A 22887-nucleotide genomic window follows, 5' to 3' on the forward strand; every position below is an offset into this window, starting at 1 on the left:
CACTGAAGCCAAATGACACAAAATAAGCTGCATCTATGCTAGGATCTCTGCTCTACTTCAAAGCAAGGTGGCTGCATACAAATTGCTTCTGGCTGCACCACAGAACAACCCAACTCCCAAACTACCAGGAAAAAAAGATAAGAAAGTGCTAAGGGCAAAAGACAAAGACTGTGCCAAGAAGCTTTGTGTCACTTTGCATAAATACTCTAGAATCTGGGAATAGTCCCAGATTAAGTTTAATTTGTTAGTAAAGAAGTAGATAGGAGTCTAGATTCTCATCTAAATTTTCCTCTACACTGAAGGCTTCAAAAGGACCATGCAATTCTTGGCTGTCCACCCCTCCAAGCAGGGAGAGGACCACCTTTCCCATGATGATATTCATCAGACATACAGATTTCAGTCACTTTAGGACTGTGACATTAAAGTCATTTTAGCTCTCTGTTCTTCCATTATTGTGCGCAGCAGATTTTCTTCAAAACTGAGGTTATAAGCTTGATATTTTTACTCTAGTTTGCCAAGAAAAGAAGGATTTTGCTGACAACTGATTGGGTTCTTCCCCCTTTTCTCTCCAAACCCTACAATAATGTTTTAATCCACTAGAAAAATGCAATAAAATTTTGCACAGGCATGAAAGCTTTCAAGTGATTATATTCTTAAAAGTTACATGAAACAAGCAGTTGTATAAAAGCCCTAATAAATGTTTAATTAGTGCAATTTTTTTTGGTTTCACAAAATTGACATAGCAATTCAACCACAAGACACATTCACAGGAGATGAGGCTGCACTGCTCACAGAACTACATGTCACCTTAAAGCCTGTGGTGCCATTTATGAGTTTGACTGAGAGGTTCCAGGAGGGATGTTTAAAAGTCTGCCTTTACCAGAATTTTCCTCTTGCACTAGAGACCGCATTTTCCTAGTCTTTTTCTGCTTGCCTTCCACACCTAACTGAGATGTTATCTTTCCAAACGAGATTCTAAGTGTACAAATAAGGACGTGAGTAAGATACTTAAACTTTTTCTGTCTACAAAGAAATTACCATAGTCATGGCAGGTATTTCATTTTCCAGACAAAGAGAATCCACTCTCTTTCAAGTAGAAATAGCAAAATAAAATTAAATCCTATGTCTAATGATAAGCTAGTGCCATTTGCAATAATTCAGCATATCCCATCTTGCTGCCACACGCCACTTTAGGAGGGTATAAGCCTACTGTAAGAGTTAGGTTACATCTGCCAGCCATATGTATGTGTCTTATGTACCATAGGGCATCAAAAATCGCATCAGATGTCTACTTTTAGGCAACTGAGCAGACAGGTCACACACTGATCCTAGTCTTACTCCCAGACCGAGTTTCTAAACCAACTACAAACTGCCTATGGAAGGAGGTGGAAAAGATAAGGTGGAGCAATGTTTGAAGGAGTTAACATCAAAAGGATTTTTTATGCTAGTTTTGTTTACATTGCTGTTAGCAACAGTGTTACTAGTCATATTAAGATAAAAATAAAACAAAAAACAACTGACTTTCTTCACATGCCCTTCTGCCAAAATCTCTCAGCTACAGTTGCCAAACTTTCAGAAAGCTGCCAACAACTTCCACAAAAATTAAACAGTACCTAGAATAATCCTGCAGCGAACTGAGTGTTGGAAGTCAAACGCTCAGGCAACTATAAAGTAATAACAAGAAATATCCTCCCTAAAACAGCACACAGACACAATCAGAACGTACTTCTTCAAGAATATCTTTGGAGTTCAAGGAAGAAAGCAAAATAACTAGTGGTGAAGGAAAGAGTTTTGTTTAAAAATTCACACCAGCATATTTAAATACAGTAATTTGCAATATTCTTCCCTGCAAGTTCTTTTCTAAATGTGCTACACAAATAACTTAATTAATGCACATCACTAAAATATAATAAGACAAGAATTTCACTGTCTTGAGTTACAGCTGTGATCTTCTAAAGCAGGACTATAGCTTTGGTCTCCCTCTTTTCTCATGGATCAGTTCATTTGTCGACTTTATTTCCCTTGCTTGAATTTCCTTCAGTTTCTTCTGATATATTAACCATGAATTGCTAGCCTCATTTTCCCACTTCTGTAACATCAGTCTCCGTTTCTCACAGACCATTAAGCTACCTTAGAAATCATTATCTCATAGATAATTTTTTTGTATTCTTCTAGCCTTCTTTAAAAAAAACCTAAAAAGTTTTCTATAACTATGTTAACATTTGGCTGTCTTGATGAGCCACAGAAGCATCAACTGTACTCCTGTTAATGACTCCATGGTTTCCACAGTTAAAGATATACATGGAACACAGATTTTTTTTTTTTTTTAATTGCAGAAGTCTTACAAAATAAGGTAAATTGCACAAAACAGCTGTATAGTCAGGACTGACAAAATTTTAGTTGTCATTAGAAAAACAGAGAACTCACCAGAAGCTTTCCACTCCATTTATCCACTTATATATTTACAAACTGCACTAAAAATTTACAAATGCTCCAAGCAAGAGTTTCTCTAATAGTGGATGAGTAGGTACATCATTTCTGTGGGAACTTGCACTACAGCACCATTATTTATCTTTTCATACTCTTCTTTTATATATTTTTAATACAAAGTATGTCAAAACAGATGCAGTGGAGAGGCAAGAGAGATTTTTTGGGGGGTATAGACTGGAAAACAATTTGTAACAAAAGAAAAGTCAAAACCATAACAGTTAAAACTGCTTAGTTGAAATCTTAAAATAAAATAAAAAAGATCATGGAAAGAAAATTAAGTGGGTCAGCTGCTGAAGGTCATAGGGGAGTTGATAGGTATCAACTAATTCCAATTCTGTATTCTCAAACAAACACAAACAAAATATTAAAAATATTGTTATGAACTCTCCATATTTGGAGACATTCAAAACCCAACAGGATACAGCCCTGGCAATCTGATCTATCTGGGCTTGCTTTAAGCAAGGAGTTGGACTAGATGATCTCCAGAGGCCCCTTCAAACATCAACCTCTCTGTGATTCTCTATGTAATAAAGCATTATGTTAAGTAATTTACTGCTAGAAGGTCTGTCTGTTTTTGTCTCACTTTCTATACAGGTGTCTGCCCTAAAGCAAACAGTACATAAAAGCCGAAAAGTTCTGAGGGGAGAGGCACTGTACTCACACAAGGGACTATGGAAAGCCTACAGTATATTGACCCATTTTCTTCCCAGAGTATACACCATGATGCATGAACGTAGCTATGAATATAGCTACTTTTTCAACTATCCAAGAGCTTAACATTACTTCCACCAAAAGCTAGTGGAGTGACTTAGTGCTTGAAAGCTTTCAATATGAGTTAGTGAGAAGCAAATTGTCTTATATTTATAGTAGACATATATATATATATAGTATATATAGCTGATGGTGTCCCCTCTAGTTTTCAGATACTGTCTGCCTAAAACATATATTTGAGGCTCCCAGCCTGTAAAATGCATGTCACTGTTGAGTTAGCCAGAGGAACATACTGGCCTTGACGGACACCAGGATCATGGGGTCACCAGGAGATCCATTCTGGGCACCTGTGTCTGCAGAGGTGATTCAGGGAAAAGAAAAATGGAAACAGGAAACAAGCAAAGCTTACAGAGATTGCCTGGATCCATAGGAAGGGTCAGTGGAGCTGAGACTAACAGAGCGCTATGCAGACAACGAGGCAAAAATCCAAGGGCTGCTAGGAGGAGGAGGATTATCACTGGCTGCATAAATTGGGACAGAAGGCAGAGAATAGCTGGCAGTCCAGGATTATTCCTAGTGGGAATGAGCTGAATATACAGCAGAGTGACATCATGTTAGGACAAAGATTTTTATGGATGACATAACAAGGGAATGTATGGGAGCATGTGCAAGCACGTTCAGATCTTTCAGTTCAAACAAATGCCCCAAATCCTCTGTTTTGGAGCAGAAAAAGCATTATTTTGGACATATTTCAGGATGATCTCATTGCAGTGATCTCTGCTGTGAAGCTTCACAAAGGTCTTTTCAGATCACTTGGGCTGATCATCTTTCCACTTGCTGACAATCATGCTTTATGACAGCTCTGCTTACACAGAATTTCCCTCTGTTCCCCACCAACTCCTGTGCTGGGAAGCTCAGGTTTCTGAGTTCTGCTTAGAGCTCCCACGCCCCCAACTCCACACAAAGCCTAGAATAAGGCTGCCAGAGCCTTATAACCAGACTCTGAAATTAGTCATCTAATTTTTGAGTGATTCAGAGAGGGAGAGTGTGACACCAAAGGTATGCTTCCCCCTGTGCCTATGCAGCTCCACACACAGCCCTGGCCCACCACTGCTGTCTGGGACAGTCAGAGCCCCTGCACTCCTGAGACTGAGCGTAAAGATGTGAAATGGTCTCTAATTCGTTATAGATACTTTTTTGTATCACACACAGATACAGTTCTAAACACGATCTGGATGAACCCAGAAATGTAAGTTCAAATAAACAAAATCATTACAAACCTCTGCCACTTTTATCCTGCATGTTTTAACTTTCCTTAAGGAAACAAAAGCAAGCACTCTCAGTGAAAAGAGTCAAATTCACAAATGATTGCACATTATTTTCTTATTATTTAGTTTTCAGAATTTAAAAAAAAAAACCAAACAAAATGCACACCATGGTGTAAATGTAGCTGGACCAGAACTTTTCATGTTTGGGGGATGTTAAGCATCATATGGTACCTACATAAATGAGTATTTTGCAACACTTTGTACGGCCCAGCAACGGTTTTGACAAAGCACCGAACAGGATTATGCCCTATACATGTTATTTACATTCATGTTTCACCACCTATCCCAGACTGAACCTTAAATTGCAGCTTTCTTTACACAATTAGAAATACTTAAGCTTGATTTTTATGAATGTAAATGCATGCATGGTATGCTTACATTTACGGAAGACAGATTCTTCCCACATTTCTATCATCACAGCAAGTTCTTAAAAGTTTAAAACAGCTGCTTTGAAAACAAACATACACTTTCTTTGTGCGATATTCTACCTTACACAGGTAGGAGGTCAGCAATCTGACCTCCTCTTCTGAAAAAGCTACCAGACCGTCCTGAGGAACCACAACATACTGTAAGAGTTGGCTCAACATCTGATTTGCAGTTACTCCCTTACCAAAAGGATGTCACAGGTTTTTGGCTTTTTTTTTTTTTTTTTCCATTTCATCTTTGTTGAGCCTACCTTCTGAGGTGTCCATGGTCCTTTCTTTTAATTCTCCCACCTCTCGCTCCAGGTGCAGAGTCTGAGGCTAAGTTGATTAAGTCTGTGCTATCTGTGCTATCAAGCTCGAGCACAAAGGAATCTCAGTAAATCTGGGATGGAAGATTTGAGGAAGGGGAAGAGAGAATATCAGTGTTCTACAACAACTTTGAGTGGATAGTTAAGATATCTTAAAAAGAAACCTGGGGAAAACAAGGTATTTTTGGTAAGAAAAAGTGCAGATTTTTAGGAAAGTAAAGACTACACAGGGACTGAGAAAGGGTAAACAACTGTGAGTTTGAATACGGAAGATTTAAAAGGTAAGGAAAAGGGAAATGAGGCAGGAAAATGCAGTAGGAATTTTGAGCCAGTGTAAGAATATTACAAATTTTTTAACTAATCTAAACAGCACACAGTTGACAGCCAATTCACAGACCATACCCAATATTAATATCAGATGTTTACTATTCTGAATTTGCAATACTATTGGTAGACCACACAGGGAAAGAGGGAAGTTTCAATTAGGTAAGATGATGGAAAACAGTGCAGAACAATACAGTTCAGAAATTCAAACAGTAATGACATTTCACTATCCAATGAAGCTACTGTTACAAAAACAGATTCAGAAACTGAGATCAGAACTCTGCTAGATGAGGAAACAATCATTCTGATCTTCTGCACTTACCTGTATATTCACAGATATCTAATGAGGCTTTGTATTTCCTAAACAAACAAAAGGCTTATAGTGATGACTTAAGGCTATGTGGGGAAGAGGTAACGGTTAAAGGATATTCTGCTTCTTTCTTATCAGAAACACAGGGTTGCATACTCCACAGTGGTACAAATATAGGGACCATGAGCCTATATATATACACTTATGCTCACATGCTTGTTCAACAGAAGCAAGCAATGTTTTTCATCAGGCAACTGATTTTTATGTTGCAGGTTTATGTGTGTGTTGGGACCCAAAAGAAATTTAATGGCCAGCAAGACTGTGACCATCTTGTGAACTGAAAGGATCATTTTTACTTGTCTGATAAACATTCTGTGCACTGTACTTCTCCTCTTAGTCTCTATTTGATCCCTTCATGTTCTCGTGAATCCATCTTTGAGCTTTTTTTAATTCAGGTTATGTAATACAGCTGGCAGAATGAACCCAGCCAAACAAATCGACCTCAGTTATCTAAATCCAAAACAAACATAATAGACAGATCAGACAATTCCACCTTTATCCAAAGCCACATGGTTTTATGAGAGGCTTCCTAGAAGATTTTATGTCAGTAATATCTGCTATTTCTAGAATCTGAGTTTAATCTCTCCTCTGCATTTCTCTCTAGATTATAATTAATTTTAACTCTGCACTGAAATCGTGTCAGTAGACTATGTATTAATAAGGTTAGTACTGTTTTATTCTGGTTGTCTCTAAGTTTTAGGTGATTATACTAAAACCAGCAGTTTATCCCAGCTTAAATACGACTGGTTTATGAGAGGTCAGATTCTTCTGGCTCTGTTGTCTTTAATAGCTTTCTCTGAACCACTTCAGTTCTTTAGACAGAAGAATACAGGGAAATCGGGAAGACCTGTGAGATAAGGTGGCCAAGAAGAACAAATGTCCAACAGGACATGGGTAAACAGGTAGAAAAGTTCAAAGTAGGATGAAGAGAAAAGGTAGAGAGGCAACAACAAGTTGAGGATAAAATTTTAAAAAGGGACAGTACGGAGAAAGTAGGACTAATATTAGGAATTATGAGGAAACTAGTGTGCTGGAAGAGCAACAAAACTGGATTGTCTTCTTGTCACATATCAAAGTTTTGAATACAGACGACACAGAAAAATAGAACGTACTTCAGAGAAAACTCTACTTCCTTTCCTTGTTTTGTTTTGGTTTTTTTCACTTCAGTTTGGTTTTTTCCTTCAGAAAAGAAAGCAGGCATTTGGAGACTTGGGGGTTTCTTTCTCTTTTAAGAAAAATGCTTTTAGGTGAGCTTTATATCTCTTCAGGCATAATCAGCAGAAGACATTACCAAGCTTAAACACACACACCTGCACTATGACAAACCACCTAACAAATGAGCTCACCAGGACTCTTAGTACACATCAGAAAACAGTGGCAGATTGAATGTGAGACACTAAAGCTCTAAATGCAAACAGAGCACATCCAGCAGCTTTTGCAATAATCACATGGCATTGGAGTCTTTTATTTGCAAATCCTTCACCTTTTTTTTTTTTTTGTCTTGCCTATTTTAAAGAAACAAACTATTCTGAAGTTTAACTTTGAACCACTAGCAGAGACCTTTATTTTCTTTTTGACCTGAGCACCGGTGATCAAAGTTTTGGTAGCTGTATAAGAATTTGCTGCTTGCAGAGTATGACAGAACTGAAAGATTTAAGCTCTGCTTACTATAGTCTCCGTAAGTCAGACTATAGTATCACCTTTTCTGTATTATTTTAATGGCTCTCTTTCAAATTAAATCAAAGCAGAAGTGACCCTTCAGTTTCTAAAACTACATATCCTCATATCTAAAAGTACTTCTCCTCTCTACTATATCGTGAGATTGAAGCATATTTTTGAAAGAGTTGCTGAGACTATGCCATGTCACTTGGAAGGCAAGCCAAAGGAACTTTTCTTTTTGAAACATTTATGGTATTTGCTATACTTAGCCATCCAAAAAATATTTATGATACAGAATCTAAGTTCTTTGCACTCATTTTAATAGAATAATATGTGACATTTAAATTGGAAACGGAAATTACTGAGCATCTAAAGTCAGCCATCCAGAAAGCTATCAGATAAGAAGGAAAAAAGATTTAGAAAGTACATACCTTTCAGCTATTCAGTACGATAAACTGATAAGAAATAGCGATTGCTGTTAAAATATATGCTGGACAGGTTATATACTTAAAAGGACAGAAAAATAAAACCAAGTATAAAAGCAAGGAGAAAAAGGTGATTTTCTTAGCCCATAAATATTGTGGTAGCTACATTTATAATATAGATATGGCAAAAAATAGAGTTCTTAGTTGACAATGAACAGCTCTAAAACAAAACACTAAAATGCAGATTGCTACCAAACAAACCAAAGTCCTTAACCAACTGAAAGGACATATAGCACCCTATGTGAGAAGTTTTGAGAGAACAGCCAACTTACAAGAAATATAAGATGTTGTACATCTGGAAGCTCTTCTTGCCATAGTTTAGCAGAGTGGCTAAACTATAATTTAAAAGAGTGACTTTTAAAAACAAATGTTAGAGCTGTTAAAACCCAAATCTGGTCCTTCTGGGACTAAAATAGGAAGACTCTCTTTCCAAAGGATAACCTGGAAATTTAAGCAGGTTGTCTGGAGAAAACTGTACCTAACAGTATGCAACAGATGTTGAGATCCCAAAAACCTCTTCCTACAGTTACTTTTGAGAACATAATATCTCTCTCATTACAAAAGGAGCATGGTTTCTGAGAAGCACATAATATGTTAGCATAAGACTGCCTGGTAAGCCTGTCTGGAACTTCTGTAGCTTGAAGCATTAGACTTCTTCCTTGACCCAAGAGAAAGAACCTGCATGGCTAACTGCACGTGTCTTTTGTATTCCAAATCTGTCAGCCAGCTTCTTTTTACAAAAAGAAGCAGTTTCTCCCAAGTCAACCAGATCAACTTCGGTTTTCTCCAATCAGCATCTTACCCTCAAGAAGGCTACAACATTCTACCCTAGATTAAGGCTTTTAATTCCCTTAGCTGATTATTGATCTTTATGAAGCTGAATACTCAGTTGAACTATATCTTTCTCATTATCTGAAGATTGTGTATAGCAAATTTTCAACAAGAGTCTATGACTGTCTCATTGCAAGGCCAAAAAAGATTTTCAGTCTTCATAGGTCTATGAATTATACTCAAAAAAATGGAAAAGAATTTACCAACACTAATAAGAATATCCTAAATAAAATATTGAAAACTTAACTGGGGGTTAGTACAATTTTCAATAATACACAACATTTTCTTGTCCATGACTGCCTTTCATGTGGGGGGAGAAAGCCAAACTGAACTCTCTGCAGCAGAACATATTCACAACTTTTCACAATGTCAGACTGCATAAGCCCAGATACCCTGTTTTAAGGAGGTCAATCCATGTAGGAGACAAAAGACTAAAAAAATTACCTGCTGGTGCATGAATTGTCAGGTTGCATGTAGGGAAGAGAAGGCGTAGGTTTGCACAGAATATTCAGACCGACCGTGTAGAGTTTCATTTGAAATAAGACTAAATATAGGTTTCTAAATGTGTCTACAGGCAATCACTGCTGTCTGATTTCCTACTGTAACTAACGAAAATCTGTTGTAGGATTTAATTGCCTCAACACTTGCATTCAGTTCTACCTGCAATGCCTTAACATTTCCAAAATATGAGTGTGCATATGCTGTAAGGTAGGACATGGGCATTACCTGAGAGCCACCCTCACTGGGGTAGTGCCAGAAGCTACAGAGAAACTCTGCAGTACCTTATATGACACTAGATGACTTTAGGCTCTATTTCCCTAAACAGGAACAACGGTTGAGAAATATTCAGAGCAAATTCAGTCTAATTCAGGGCAAGCTGAAGCACTGATCTCCCCCAGTAAGTATAATGAAAGCATAAATCCAGCTCACATATAATATAGGGGTTCTCATCTGGAACTGATTCCTACTTAGTCTGACAGGTAAATGTATTGTCTTAATTTCTACAGAAATACTCTACAGAAGTGACCAAGAGGGCAGCTCCTCTAAAATGAGCAATAGGTTCTACTAAAGACTCACTTGTTGATTAGGAAAACACAAGCTGTATAAAGGAAAGGGGATATAACCTGCAACACAGGATATTAACAGATATGCAAGAGTGAAGTTATATCATTGATGAAAGCTTAGGGGTAAAAATCTTCCTCCATTTAATCCTCTTGTTGCTTTTTCTGCTGCACTGCACTTATATGGGCAAGAACTTGTCTCTGTGGTTTCTTTACTCACCCACAAAGGCAGTGACATCAGTCCCTGAAATAGGCTAGAAAAGCAGGTTTCTTTACAGCTAAAAGAACTCATCCAAATAATCCTGAAGGGTAAAGCTGTCAGCCTGACAAAGGTCTTGAGGGCAGTTTGCTGGATGAACCTTTAACTGCTGTTTGTAGAAGCCATATGGCCAGAGAAGGAGAAATGAGAGAGTAAAATTAACTTTGCTGATGCATGCATAGGTATGAGCTTTGATCACTTACCACGTTGCAGAGATACAAGTTACACTAATATCCCAGCCACATACACACATTTCCTCCAGTCATGACGACACAACCATCATATGCATGCTCATCTATTTATAGAGTCCCAGCAACATCTGCTCAGCTCTACAATTAATCTGTACTTCTCAGTAATACTCCACTTTTTAGAATGTAATATCCCAAATAATTTTCCCAAAACTCACCACTACAAAGAGTTTTGCTATAGGAGTCTGCTTTTTATGGACAAGTTAAATACAAATATAATAGATTATTGAGAAAATAATATTTCCTTCCAAATCTTCTGTAAACCTGTTCCATGTAAGTTAATTGACAGGTGTTTTAGCTGGAACACTGAAATTGCACAGTATATGATTAAACTTCAGCCTAAATAGGGTACAGCTTTTTGGAAATCTCAATCTGGACTAAAAAATATTATTAGGTGTTATGTGCCCTTTAAGGAAATGGAGATTACATTTTGTGCAGATCTTCACTTAAGCTCTTACCAGTCACTAAACAACTGACAACAGATACTTTATACCATTTTATAGCCACAGTTTTGGGGAGAGATTTGATTTATCTCCACAGAAAGGCTGACTTGCAAACGGGTTCTTACATTAATGGAATCAAAAAACCCTCACAAAATATTACAGAAACTTTGTCTATAGATTTGCTTGCTTGACAAATACTGTTCTACACTCAAACTCACATAGTATGCTTAATAAACTCATGTACCTCAGGTATTTCTACGACAAAGTATCCTAAGTCCTCACTGATTGCAGCACTGGAGATCTACAGACAGAAGCATCCATCTGTTAAGTAAAATTACAAAATTCCCCAGAATGCAAAAGATATGAAAACATAGATGGAAGTATCTTTTATCTAGGACATTGCATGGCTAAAAATACACTAAATTTTAATCCTGGATGAGGATTAAGGTTATTTATTATAAAAAGAGAAATAGCAAGAGAGCACAGATTACATCTAGTCCTCATAACTACTTTGTTCTCTTGAAATTTTTTCAACTACTTGTCAGTTTCTCGTAATGCCTAATAGGTCATAAATCTTATTAAATCTCTCTTTGCAGTAAGATCTCTTTTTAGCCAAAATCTCTCTGGTTTTGGGGTGCCAAAATAAACCCAGAATCCAGTTTACTAAATTTAGTTCTATTTAGCATTTTTGTGTTATTTTGTTACTACTAAAACCAAACAATTGTCCTCCAGCAGACTACATAATTATGAATATTTTAAATATTAGAAGTCATATTTAGTCCAAAATCCTACAAATCACATTAAAAATCCCATCACGTAGAAGAATCTCACATGAATAAGGGCTACAATGACTCAAGCTGAAAGATACAAATTCCAAGAAATAAATATATCAAGAAAAGAATTTGCCTTGTTAACAAGAGGTAACAATAAATTCAAAGCAATTCCTATAATGACTTAAAGGACTTGAAAAAGTAGGACGTGGTGGAAAGTTAAGACAATTAAATGTGTATAACACACTCAAAGGACACAAGAACAGTTCCAGACAAGTACGGTGATCTCTCAGATGAAACTGCAGCGTGCTTTATACACATTTTGCATGGATTTAAGGCTGAGTTTGCTTTTTAATGATAGTAACATTACTGGAAACATGTTGAAGGAATGAAGAACTGGAGGAGCCAGGCCCTTCTCATGACTTCTTAATATTGTGTTGCACCGCTAGTATTTTCTTTCATTATTATCCTCTTTCTTCTTAAGGTGCACCACACATGAAAAGTTCTCTGATTTTAATTGTTATAACTTGTTTCATTTATTCATCTTTTCATTATGTATCTGCAGTCGAAACTAATTAACTAAAACTATCTTCCTTTACACAAGACCCTGATCCCACTTCTTAACTTACAGATATTTCTACATGTTTGCATTTTCTGAAACCAGAATTATTTCTCAATTCCCTAATATCATCTTTTCCTTGAAGTTTCAAATTTTAATGAATCAACAGATGGAAGACCTCAGTCAACATTGCTTACTACTCACTAAAGTAACAGAAGGATGAAAGGGCTAACACCTGCTGACATATAAGCATTTGCACATTTAAAAAACCAAGCAGCTACTAATATTATTTTAACCACAGGATGAGGAACCAAAAATTCTTAAAGGACAGTATTCAAAATCAGAAGTGTATGCTATTGCATGACACTTCTTAAAATTAATACTTAAGAATACTCTTAGCTCTTTATTACTATGAAATAACACACACCTGAGGAATATCATCAGTCTGGGAAAAAGTTTCTTTTGTTCAACTGAAAACACCTTATAAAACAGACATTGAAAACTCAGAAGAAACTGAAAATCTTCTCCCAGCAAACGCAGATAATACTACAACTGTAGAACAAGTTCCTACAGAACATAATTCTAAGATAACTATCATGCAACACCGTGGAGTAGCCACTGTGATCAGGAATCTGTAGCATTTTGGTTTAATGAGCAAAAGATGTCAGTAGCTGAGTTTGTGTCTTTTTTTTTCCCTTTAGCTTTACTTATGTATTCAGCATATGAGATTTTGTTTTAAATAACAATTTAAAAAAAATCACACAGACTTCACTCACTTGGAAAAAACATTTGTTCTTTCCTATTATTTTTAAAGCTTGCATTTAAGTAGATCTAGCATGTCAGAACTAAATTTCATAGTATCTTTTATTGTGAAAGCACACTTGTAAAAGTAAAACAGAGTAATTTATTAAGAAAATGCAATAAAAACATTCTCAGCAAAGTCAAGTGTAAATCCTCAATATATACTTCTGGAAAAAAATACAAACCCAGAAAAATTATTTCAATATTTTGTATTCTGACTTTACAGTGAGATTGACCCAAGGTGGGTAGGAAGATCATAGAATCATAGAATCATAGAATAGATTGGGTTGGAAAAGACCTCCAAGATCATCAAGTCCAACCCCTGATCCAACTCTAATTACTATATCATGGCACTAAGGGCCATGTCCAATCTCTTTTTAAAAACTTCCAGGGATGGTGAATCCACCACCTCTCTGGGCAGGCCATTCCAATACCTGATCACCCTCTCTGTAAAGAATTTCTTCCTAACATCTAACCTAAACTTCCCCTGGCAGAGCTTGAGCCCATGTCCCCTTGTCCTGTTGTTGGTTGCCTGGGAGAAGAGACCAACCCCCACCTGGCTATAACTTCCCTTCAGGTAGTTGAAGAGAGTGATGAGGTCACCTCTAAGCCTTCTCTTCTCTAGATTAAACAATCCCAGCTCCCTCAGCCTCTCCTCATAGGACTTGTTCCTCTTCAGTACTGACATCACTGTATTCCCACCTGGGAAAGCAACCTTTACCACTATGGAGTTTAATAGTGATTTCCCACACCTCAGACAGTATCTGAGCCAGTAGGATACACAACATCACTGGGAGAATCACTCGAAGGCTCTCCTGCTCCTGCTCCTCAGGTTTATACCACCAACTGAACTGGACCAGACAGAATTCTGTTAAAATGACAAATATACTGCAATGAAAGCAATTAAAAGCGTAATCAGGTAGCTTTGTTCTTTTCTTTCTCTCTGAACACTGAGCTGAAAAAATCATTGTACTTGGTGGCCCTTTCTAAAGGATTCTGTGAAATTCTAAATTTCATTTGTCCAAACAGAATTATTCCCTAGGAGAACTTAAGGAGATTTTGTGTAAGCTTATAATGTGTGTAGTTACAATAAGCAAAAAGTAACAAAAATGACATGAATTATCCTTGACTCTTTCATTATTCGCCATGCAAGTCAAAAGACACATGGATATGCCAAACTGTAAGGAGCAAGTTCCTTTAGGTAGCCCTGATTGAAAAAGGGAGTTTAGATCAGATGACCTCCAGAGTCTCCCTCCAGCCTCAACCTATTCTGGGACTCTGTGACTGCTATGGTATAACATCCCTTTTCGTCACCATAAATGGGTGCATAAATAATAATTCCTCAGTTGATTCCTGAGTTGAATCATTTAGATATTTCAAAGGTCAAAAAAGTGGTTCTTAAAAGCTTTATTCTGCCCTGTACTTCCTGTATTAGACTACACAGTAGGATGCATATATATGGTATGTACATATATACACTTAGCAAAAAGCCTGTACAATATATGCTCATACATACATATGCTATATTTACAGACATGGCATTAGGCAAGAGGAGGTGCAATAAAACTTCTCCTGAAAAGTCCAATAGACCTTTGTTTTTGCAATCAAAGGAATTACTACATTCATAGGTATTGCTGACATTTTCTTAACTGAAAAAAGAAACCAATTCAAATTAATTCCCATATTCTTGAATCTGTTAAATTGAAACAAAGGTACTGAAAATACAAGACTAAAAGTAGGATAACATAGCAAGTAGTAACACTGTAGGGGATTACAAGTTTGGGGTTTTTTTTGTTTATAATGTATTATACTTCACGAAGCTTCAGGTGTTTTTTATGTATGGTCTCCACAGATCACTGTTACCCAGCTTGCATGCCAACAGTAAGAACAGACATGAAGGATTCAGGAGATCTTTATCACAGGTTAAGAAAGAAAGTTGCAGTAGCAATAAATTTTCTTGGTCACCAACTGTAGAACTTGCATGACAAGTCACAGTTGAAGAGTTTGGCAAACAGGTAAACTAAACCTGGGTAAACCAAACCTGGGTAAACCAAAGAGCTTAACCAAGTGGTTACTGATTTACTGATGATTTAAAGCTATAGTGGAATAAAATTGTGTAGTGACTCTTCTACAGTTCAATTCTTAAATGAAGAAGCTCTGATCTGGTTAACTTCAGAGCATTAGCATCACGTGCCTGCCTTTTTTTGTGAATAAGAAGATCATTTTTGTTAGCTGGGAAATAACAAAAAAAAAAAAAAGGTGTGAAAGGCAAATGTTTCTTCAGAAAACTTGGTATAGAGCAAGCTAATTTAGGGATTTGCTTAAAAAATCTATACACTCACACTTGTTTGAAAGTGAACTAGCTTCCCAAAAAGCAGAATAAAGCGCTCTACATCTAACTTGAAATAGAATGCCTCAGTTTCTTGCTGGTTTGTAGATTTTTTGTTTTGTTTTGTTTTTTTCTGAAAGCAGGAGTTCTAGGGAGGGATTATTGAAAAGCAGTGCTTCTTTCCTGATGCATATAAACTCCATATTTTTTTGGAAACAAATTATGTTGAATGTTACAGAGAGAGAATATATCTGCTATCAATTTGAAATTTGATATGTAACTTTACATCGTTCTGTTGGATTATTCTTTTTCTTGTTCTACAGCTGTGTTGGTCAGAATGTACATAAATTAGCCTTTTAATGGACAATTTGACCTAATAGTTCTGTGAAAGGGATGTAAAAATGATCTTGCCAATCCAGACATTTTGTTCTGACAATATTACCAACTTCTGTTGCAGCATTAGTACACAGCTGAATTGCAGGGCATATGTACTCAAGTTGGTAAGGCTTAAATTAGAAAGCTATTATGTAAGCAAATTTTAAGCATAATTTAAAGGAACTAAATGACAAACACCCCGCAAAAACAACTGACATCCAATTAGGGAAATGCTTCCAAGCTGTCTTTCTTTTCAAGTATAAATCACTGACATTATACTAAAATGAAAACAATTTCAGTGAATGCCAGATTAGAAATGTGACTTTCTTCAGCACTGATTATCGACATTATTTCGTGCAATCACATACTACTAAGTTTGGTGAAATCAATTCCCATATATTTATAATGTATTTTACATCCTGATTTCCTACCAGTTTTCTTTAACATATGTAAACAGAAAAATTAGTAGAAAACTGCTCTATTGTGCACAACTAATGTATCTGGAAAACACACAGGAAAATGGTGACAAAATCTTTTTCATAATTTGCTCCCAATTCTTTTCACTTTAAATTTGATCTAAAATTGTAACCCTAATGAAAACTAGTAGAATAGTAGACTGATTTCTATGGATAAATATGTGGCTTGCTCTGGAACATAGACTTTCCACTAATTCTTTCAATGTCATACAAATTTCACTTAGCTCAATACAACCACAGCACCTCACAAGATATTTAAATTTTGATCAAAAAAAAAAATTTGCTCATTCAAGACCATTTTTGTAGCCTAAAAGGTATCTCCATTTCTATAAACAGAAAGAAAAAGAGCTGTACACCTTCATGTATCAGGTGTTTTCAAAGGAAATACATCTTTTTGCATGACCTAGCCAAACACTGGGATAAAGTTTTAAAGGAATGATGCAAGGCAAAAAGTTGTATTTTCAGGTGTTTTTTTGCTCTACAAGGCTGTGGTACTGCTAGAAGGAAGAACAGTGGCAGCCAGGCCAGCAGGAAGACTGAGGCAGGGCTCTGCCCACAGGTTGCCAAACCATGGAGAAGCACCAGCTGGACATTTTCCTGACTTGTCCACTGCCCTAACAGCCACAACATTTCACATCACACAGGAGAGTGAATGGAATAGAGAGAAGTAACTTACACGCATTACCATCTTGGCAATTAAAATGCTGGTATATGGAACATAACTAAAATACATACAGAGTGGAAGTGTAGACATTCTACAAGGAACTAAAACCACCTAGAACACTGTGCCAAATTAGAAGCAAGTGGTCACTCCTGCCAGCTTTTTCTTAAACAACTACCTTACTTCCTTCTGAAATGCTATCTCACATAACATCCTGTACTAATAATATTCTGCTTTCTTTAAAGTATATACAAATGCTCAGTGATTACAGTGAAAACTCTAGCTTTAACATTTTATTGGGTTGTTTTTCCCTCCAATAAATAAAATGAAATAGAATCCCAAGGCTTTACTCTGAGGATTGCAATTGTCTTTCTCCAAGCCAGGAGTATTTAGGGCCAAGCTACACCCATGTAGTCTCATGTATTCACTGTCCTTTAGTTTGAATGTTATTCCTTAAAATTTCTGCATTTCTACATATCAATTGCATATGCTATATATCAATTATAATTGCTTTAGCTTTTGTCCTCCTAATCTCTCTAATCTTCTCTCATTTCTATTTCTTGGTCATCCTCTGTTTGACTTTCTTTGTTCATATCAGTTAATATTTGCTCAAAAATCGGTAACACATGGTACACAACATCCCAGGTGACATATCATAAATTCTCTAACTATGCAGGAGATACTTAGAAACTATGATAACATCTGACTTTTCCTGAGCTTGGCACTTTGGTAAGTCACACTTCATCATCCTTTCCAAACAATGCACCCCTAACTTGTAGGAACTTGGTGCATGTGTTTTGTATTAAAATAATTTACTGTGGTAATAATTCACATGGAGAAAACAAGGGTAAATATGTTGAAAAACTTTTTACTAATATGAAACTTGCCAAATAATTTTTTTTGGTAGTCTGTTCCTAATATGTAGATTAGTCAGGAGTGTTGAACCACTGAAAATAATTAAATGTAATATTTTTCTCATGTTGCTCTATATTAATTATACCAAATGTTCTGCTTATAAAACGCTATTTGCTAGGTATGTATTAATATTTTGGAATTAATTAATATATATTCCATTATCTTCCAGCGACAGGAACTGCTAAAGCAATGGTACTTTATAGAGGTGTTCCCCATGTTCCTCACACAATTGAACTAATTATTGGATACTCTCCCTCTGACTACCATTAACTTCTCAGTCTTTAAAGAGATGTAGCTCATCACACCACAGAAGATATTTTCATATGCAATATTAATATTAGGGCTTTTTCTTGGCACGTGGAAGCTTGGAGTTCAACACAACAATACCTAAACCAAGACAAGTGCAAATAATAAGGACGTATTTAAGTGGCCGTAGGACAATCCCAGTGAGTCATGTATTTCTTCAGAACATATCTTCAGAGCACTTTAGTGCAATGGAGTCTGTTTTCTGGATCCCAATGATATATTTCAAAGATGAACACCTAAACTGTCCTCTCATCAAAGACACAATCTCTCCTGCATGCAGACACTATCACAATTTCAGCTACGTAGCAATGTTTGTGTTCCAAACTGAAGAGTGAACGACTGCCTAAAGCATATAAGGGGGTCAGGTGAGGTTCACCTGAATTGCTCCCCAAAACTTAGGTGGCTAAATTGTGCCTAAGTGGCATTTATGGCATTTGATACTTTTGCTGTTTCTGACCCTAAAGAAGACTCTGTTGCAAGTGCACCAGTGTTTTAATGCACCCCAGAGGACGCACCATTGATGCACTGCTTTAATAAAAATTCAGTATCAAGCTGAAACTTCTCTCACACTATCATAAGCCATTTAGATGAATAGAATAGAAAAGATCAGGAATTCCTGGATTATTTCAGCACTTTATTTAAAGTACCACACAGAAAACCAGGGAAGGAAGCTGTATCAAGTTCATAGCCATTAGAAAAACAACCATGGTCTCAGAACACTACTGCCATAGAAAAAACCTACTGTAATATGCAGGTGTGATAGAAATAATTTTCTCTGGGTGTGTTAAACAGTACTAAATTTCAGGTTACAGCTATGCTATTATATAAATTGGGGCATAGCACCACTTCATAATACAAGCATAACTTTGTCATGCGCATGTCAAAAACTACTTTGGATTGTAATGAATTTACGCTTTTTTCAGCTGAGGTGCCAGCAAAGCTGGCTAATTCCCACTACTTAATGCTCCAAATTAAAATCTGGAATATCACCTTTTGCAGAGCTGCCCAACAAGAGGTGGTAAATGGACTGCAATATTCTGCTCAAGTACTGTCACCTTTTTGCTATGCAGAGGGTGCAGAGATGAACAGGGAACTACCCTCACCTATTTCAAATAAGGCACAGGCATTAGTGGTGAATATGCCTGTACTTGATCATAAAAGTTCTGCAGATTTTTGAAATGGTAACTATGCATTCAAAAAGGATTCATTCCACCTTGCTCACTACACTTATGGTCAGTTTGAAGAGGTTTTAGTTCACTTAAGCATATTAATGCAAATGTAAATAAAAAAGCTGATTTCACAAGAATTCCCTGAATTTCTGCCATAGCCAGAAATGAAACACAGCAAACCACGTAAAATAATGTAAAATTACAATTAAAATACTAAATTGGGTTTCCTGAAGCTGATGGAAGGATTTTGCATGCAAAAAGTCAAAATTGTTAACTAAAGGCATTTTTATGAAATAAAATTTTACTAGTCTTTATTGCCTCCTCTACTTCTTAGCCTAAAAATAACAAATATTTCTCGGTCTTTAATTTCTTCTATTGTTATAATTTTGACAACAGTCTTGGGTTTCCTTGTTGAGCTATCTTTAAAGCCTATGTTCAGCTGAGGATGGGCAGGGCCTGGGTATTAGGATTCCTGGTTTTCCCCCCTCCCCTGTGGATGATTTTAAAATTTCAGTTCAGTTTTTCACATTAATATGTATCCCAGTTAGCTAACAACATTACAATAATAAATTATAAAAAGCATGTATTCTAACCACTTTGTCCTCCTTTGGGAAAGCATCCAAGGAAGCAGAATAAAAAGAGAAAAGAAAAAAAGAAGAGAAAAAGAATAAAATAGGCAAGTATTAATAGACAGATTTCAAAGAAATGCAATTCTAGTAACTCTCTATGAAGAGATAAAAACATAAAATTTAAAAAAAGAGCTTTAAATAAAAAGATGACTTTTACTACATATGTTGTAAACATGTTTTCCCACCCTGACCCACAGGAGCATAAACAATGTAACAAACAAAAGGCAAGTTACAAATGAATGGACACTCTTCCTTTCTGTGACTTGAAACAGTGGGTGAAAAATACTTAAAATATATTCAATTTTTTTTCTGAGTAAAGATAAGCTCTATCAAATGCACTTTAATTAATAGTATAATGCAATGTATCAAAGTAAATTATATTTTCAGAGAGTTGCTCTAATGACACCACCTGCAGGTGATGCAATGTAATGCATCTATTTATACTAATATATAAATACTGGGAGTTTTTACATATGGATATGCAAATTTTTGTCCAATTCACCTATATAGTTTTTTTCAGAATGTGAATTTAATGAACAAGTACATCAAGGCTATTGAAAGCTTCTAAAATAAAACTAAATTGCATTTTTTTAAGGTTAATCTCAGTATCCTTCAGTTTTGTGGACAGCTACTGCAAGTAACTGCATGCAGAACAGAGGGAGAAAGATTTAGTCACCTGCCTGAAAGTAGGATACTTAACCCAGATCAATATATAGTTTATTTTATAAGTAAATCTAAAATAAATTGACATAACACTTTCAGTGTTCTAAGAAAAGTGGTCGAGACTTTCTTCTAACCAAAAATTGACCAATTTTATGTAAAAGAATCTATAAATGTATATGAAAAGCTCTAAAAAAATAAAAAATGGAAAATTAATTGAGGTCAATAAAAAGTTATTAATGTGGAGTTGTACCTGAGCAAAAGGGTTTCTTCTTTCATTCTACAAAAAACAAGTATATTTTCTTCAAGCCATCAGTCAGTAGAACTATACGCTATTATTATTTTTTTAATTAACTCTGTGAGTCCCAAGTAGCTCCACAATCATTAAATAAATTATTTTACTTTATACACACCTCATAATGAAGCAATAAATAAAACACTTAAGTAAAATGAAGCATGAAATGCCAAACTTAAAGTGAACAATCTGCAGCATGACAATGTCAAGGTGGCTTTTCTTAAGAGCACACATCAGGAGACTTACATTGTTTGATCGCAGAGAGACACGACCTCCACATCGAGCACAAAACTTGGTCCGGCAATAAGAGCATAAATGGCCACAACCATCTGCAAACTTTGTTTTATGACAGATTCCACATGTTGGAGCATCATCCTTGTGCTCTCCCTGGTAACGGCGGGCTTCTTCCCCTATCTTTCTTACTTGCTCTTTATAGCTTTCAAATTGTTGATGCAACCTCCTGCATAGATGAGAAAAAAGTTTATATAGCAAGAATAGGAGGAAAGACTACTACGGTGTATTTCTTTCTTTCAGTTTGCAACACTACCTAACACTCTTGGCATGTTCACAATACTAAATGTACCTCATTATCAAATACACTCTGCACATGAAAGAATGTATAAGGCAGTCTAAAGGAAAAAAAATAGACATATTTATTCTTATAGGTTTCCTCCAACGATCATGAGCAAATCATGTCACTTGACCAGAAACTGATTCAAATGCATAGTAATAAACAAAACTGTCTACCATTTACTGAAAAAAAGAAATAATTGCCTGAGGAAATTTGCACTGCTTTGTAACCAACTTTATTTATACAGCAGTTGTAATAAAAATATGCAAGACAATCTTCAGTTACAGTGTTTTCAAAATCTAAATCACGAACACATATAACTTAAATATTCCAAAATATGCTCTACAATCACAGACCTCTCAAGAATATGAGAACATCTTTTTTTATTTTAAATCTATACATTAACAATCTGTTGTGTTTTCTCTTGTTAACTATGGAAGACTCCTTAAGATTTGCTAGTCCTAATTAAGACATTTCTTCCAGCTTAGCTGCAAGCGTGTACAGAAGTATTAGCAGGTACAGAGATTCCTAAGATGAAGATTGGTGTTTAAATAAGTACCTTTTCTCTTCCAGCTGCCTCAAATAACAAACACCCTGACACTATGCCCACCAATTGGCTAAGCATGCTGCTACACAAATGACCCAGCTCCTAATCACCAGCTCAGAGAAGAGAACTCTCAGTTCCCCTTCAATAATTCAGGAATAATAACAATAATAATATACTTAGTGAGAAAATCTTTCTTATCATTATTTCATTATCCCTGAGGAAAAAAATGTTCTCTGATTTGTTTCTATGAGATTTTGCTGGCAAAAATAACATTGCAGAGGGGAACCAGCTAAAGGTCCAATCCAGGACTTCTCCTGAACCTTGCTGCATAATGCAACTGCTCTTCAGGCTCCTGTAGTGGGTTTCTGTGGCTGAGTTTTGTTGCACAAAGGGCTACAGGGGTGGTTTCTGTTAGAAGCTGCTAGAAGCTTCCTCTGTCCTGTGGAGCCATTGCCAGATGGCTCCAGGATGGACTTCCTGCCACTGGCCAAGGCCGAGCCAATTAGGAGTGATAGTAACACCTCGTGATAACATATTTAAGAACAGAAGGTTGTTGCACATGAAGGATTCCAGCCAACGAACAGAAGAGTGAAAACGTGGAATAACAAGGTAGACACCAAGGTCAGTGCAGAAGGAGAGGGAAGAGTTGCTCCAGGCACTGGAGCTGTGGCCCTGCAGCCCGTGGTGCAGATCATGGTGGGGCAGCTTTGCCCCTGCAGCCCATGGGGGACCATCGGGGTGCAGAGAACCCCCTGCAGCCCAGGGAGGAGCCCATGCTGGAGCAGGTGGATGCATGAAGGAGGCTATGACCATGTGGGAGGCCCAGGATGGAGCAAGGTCCTGCCAGGGACCTGCAGCCCATGGAGAGGGAGACCTACACCA

The 22887-nt window shown here is 36.6% G+C and overlaps 1 protein-coding gene across 1 annotated transcript in view; it reads right to left on the reverse strand.

Annotated features, from left to right (window-relative positions):
- The window catches only part of RIMS1 (regulating synaptic membrane exocytosis 1), a 319930-nt gene that overhangs the window by 178485 nt on the left and 118558 nt on the right, over positions 1–22887 (reverse strand). The window contains 2 exon segments of the mRNA XM_050315904.1: positions 19897–19908; positions 21134–21347. Coding sequence (XP_050171861.1) covers positions 19897–19908; positions 21134–21347 — 226 coding nt within the window.

This window comes from Myiozetetes cayanensis, unplaced genomic scaffold, assembly GCF_022539395.1.
Source record: "Myiozetetes cayanensis isolate MyiCay16 unplaced genomic scaffold, myiCay2020 scf2-11, whole genome shotgun sequence".
Classification (NCBI taxonomy): Eukaryota; Metazoa; Chordata; class Aves; order Passeriformes; family Tyrannidae; genus Myiozetetes; species Myiozetetes cayanensis.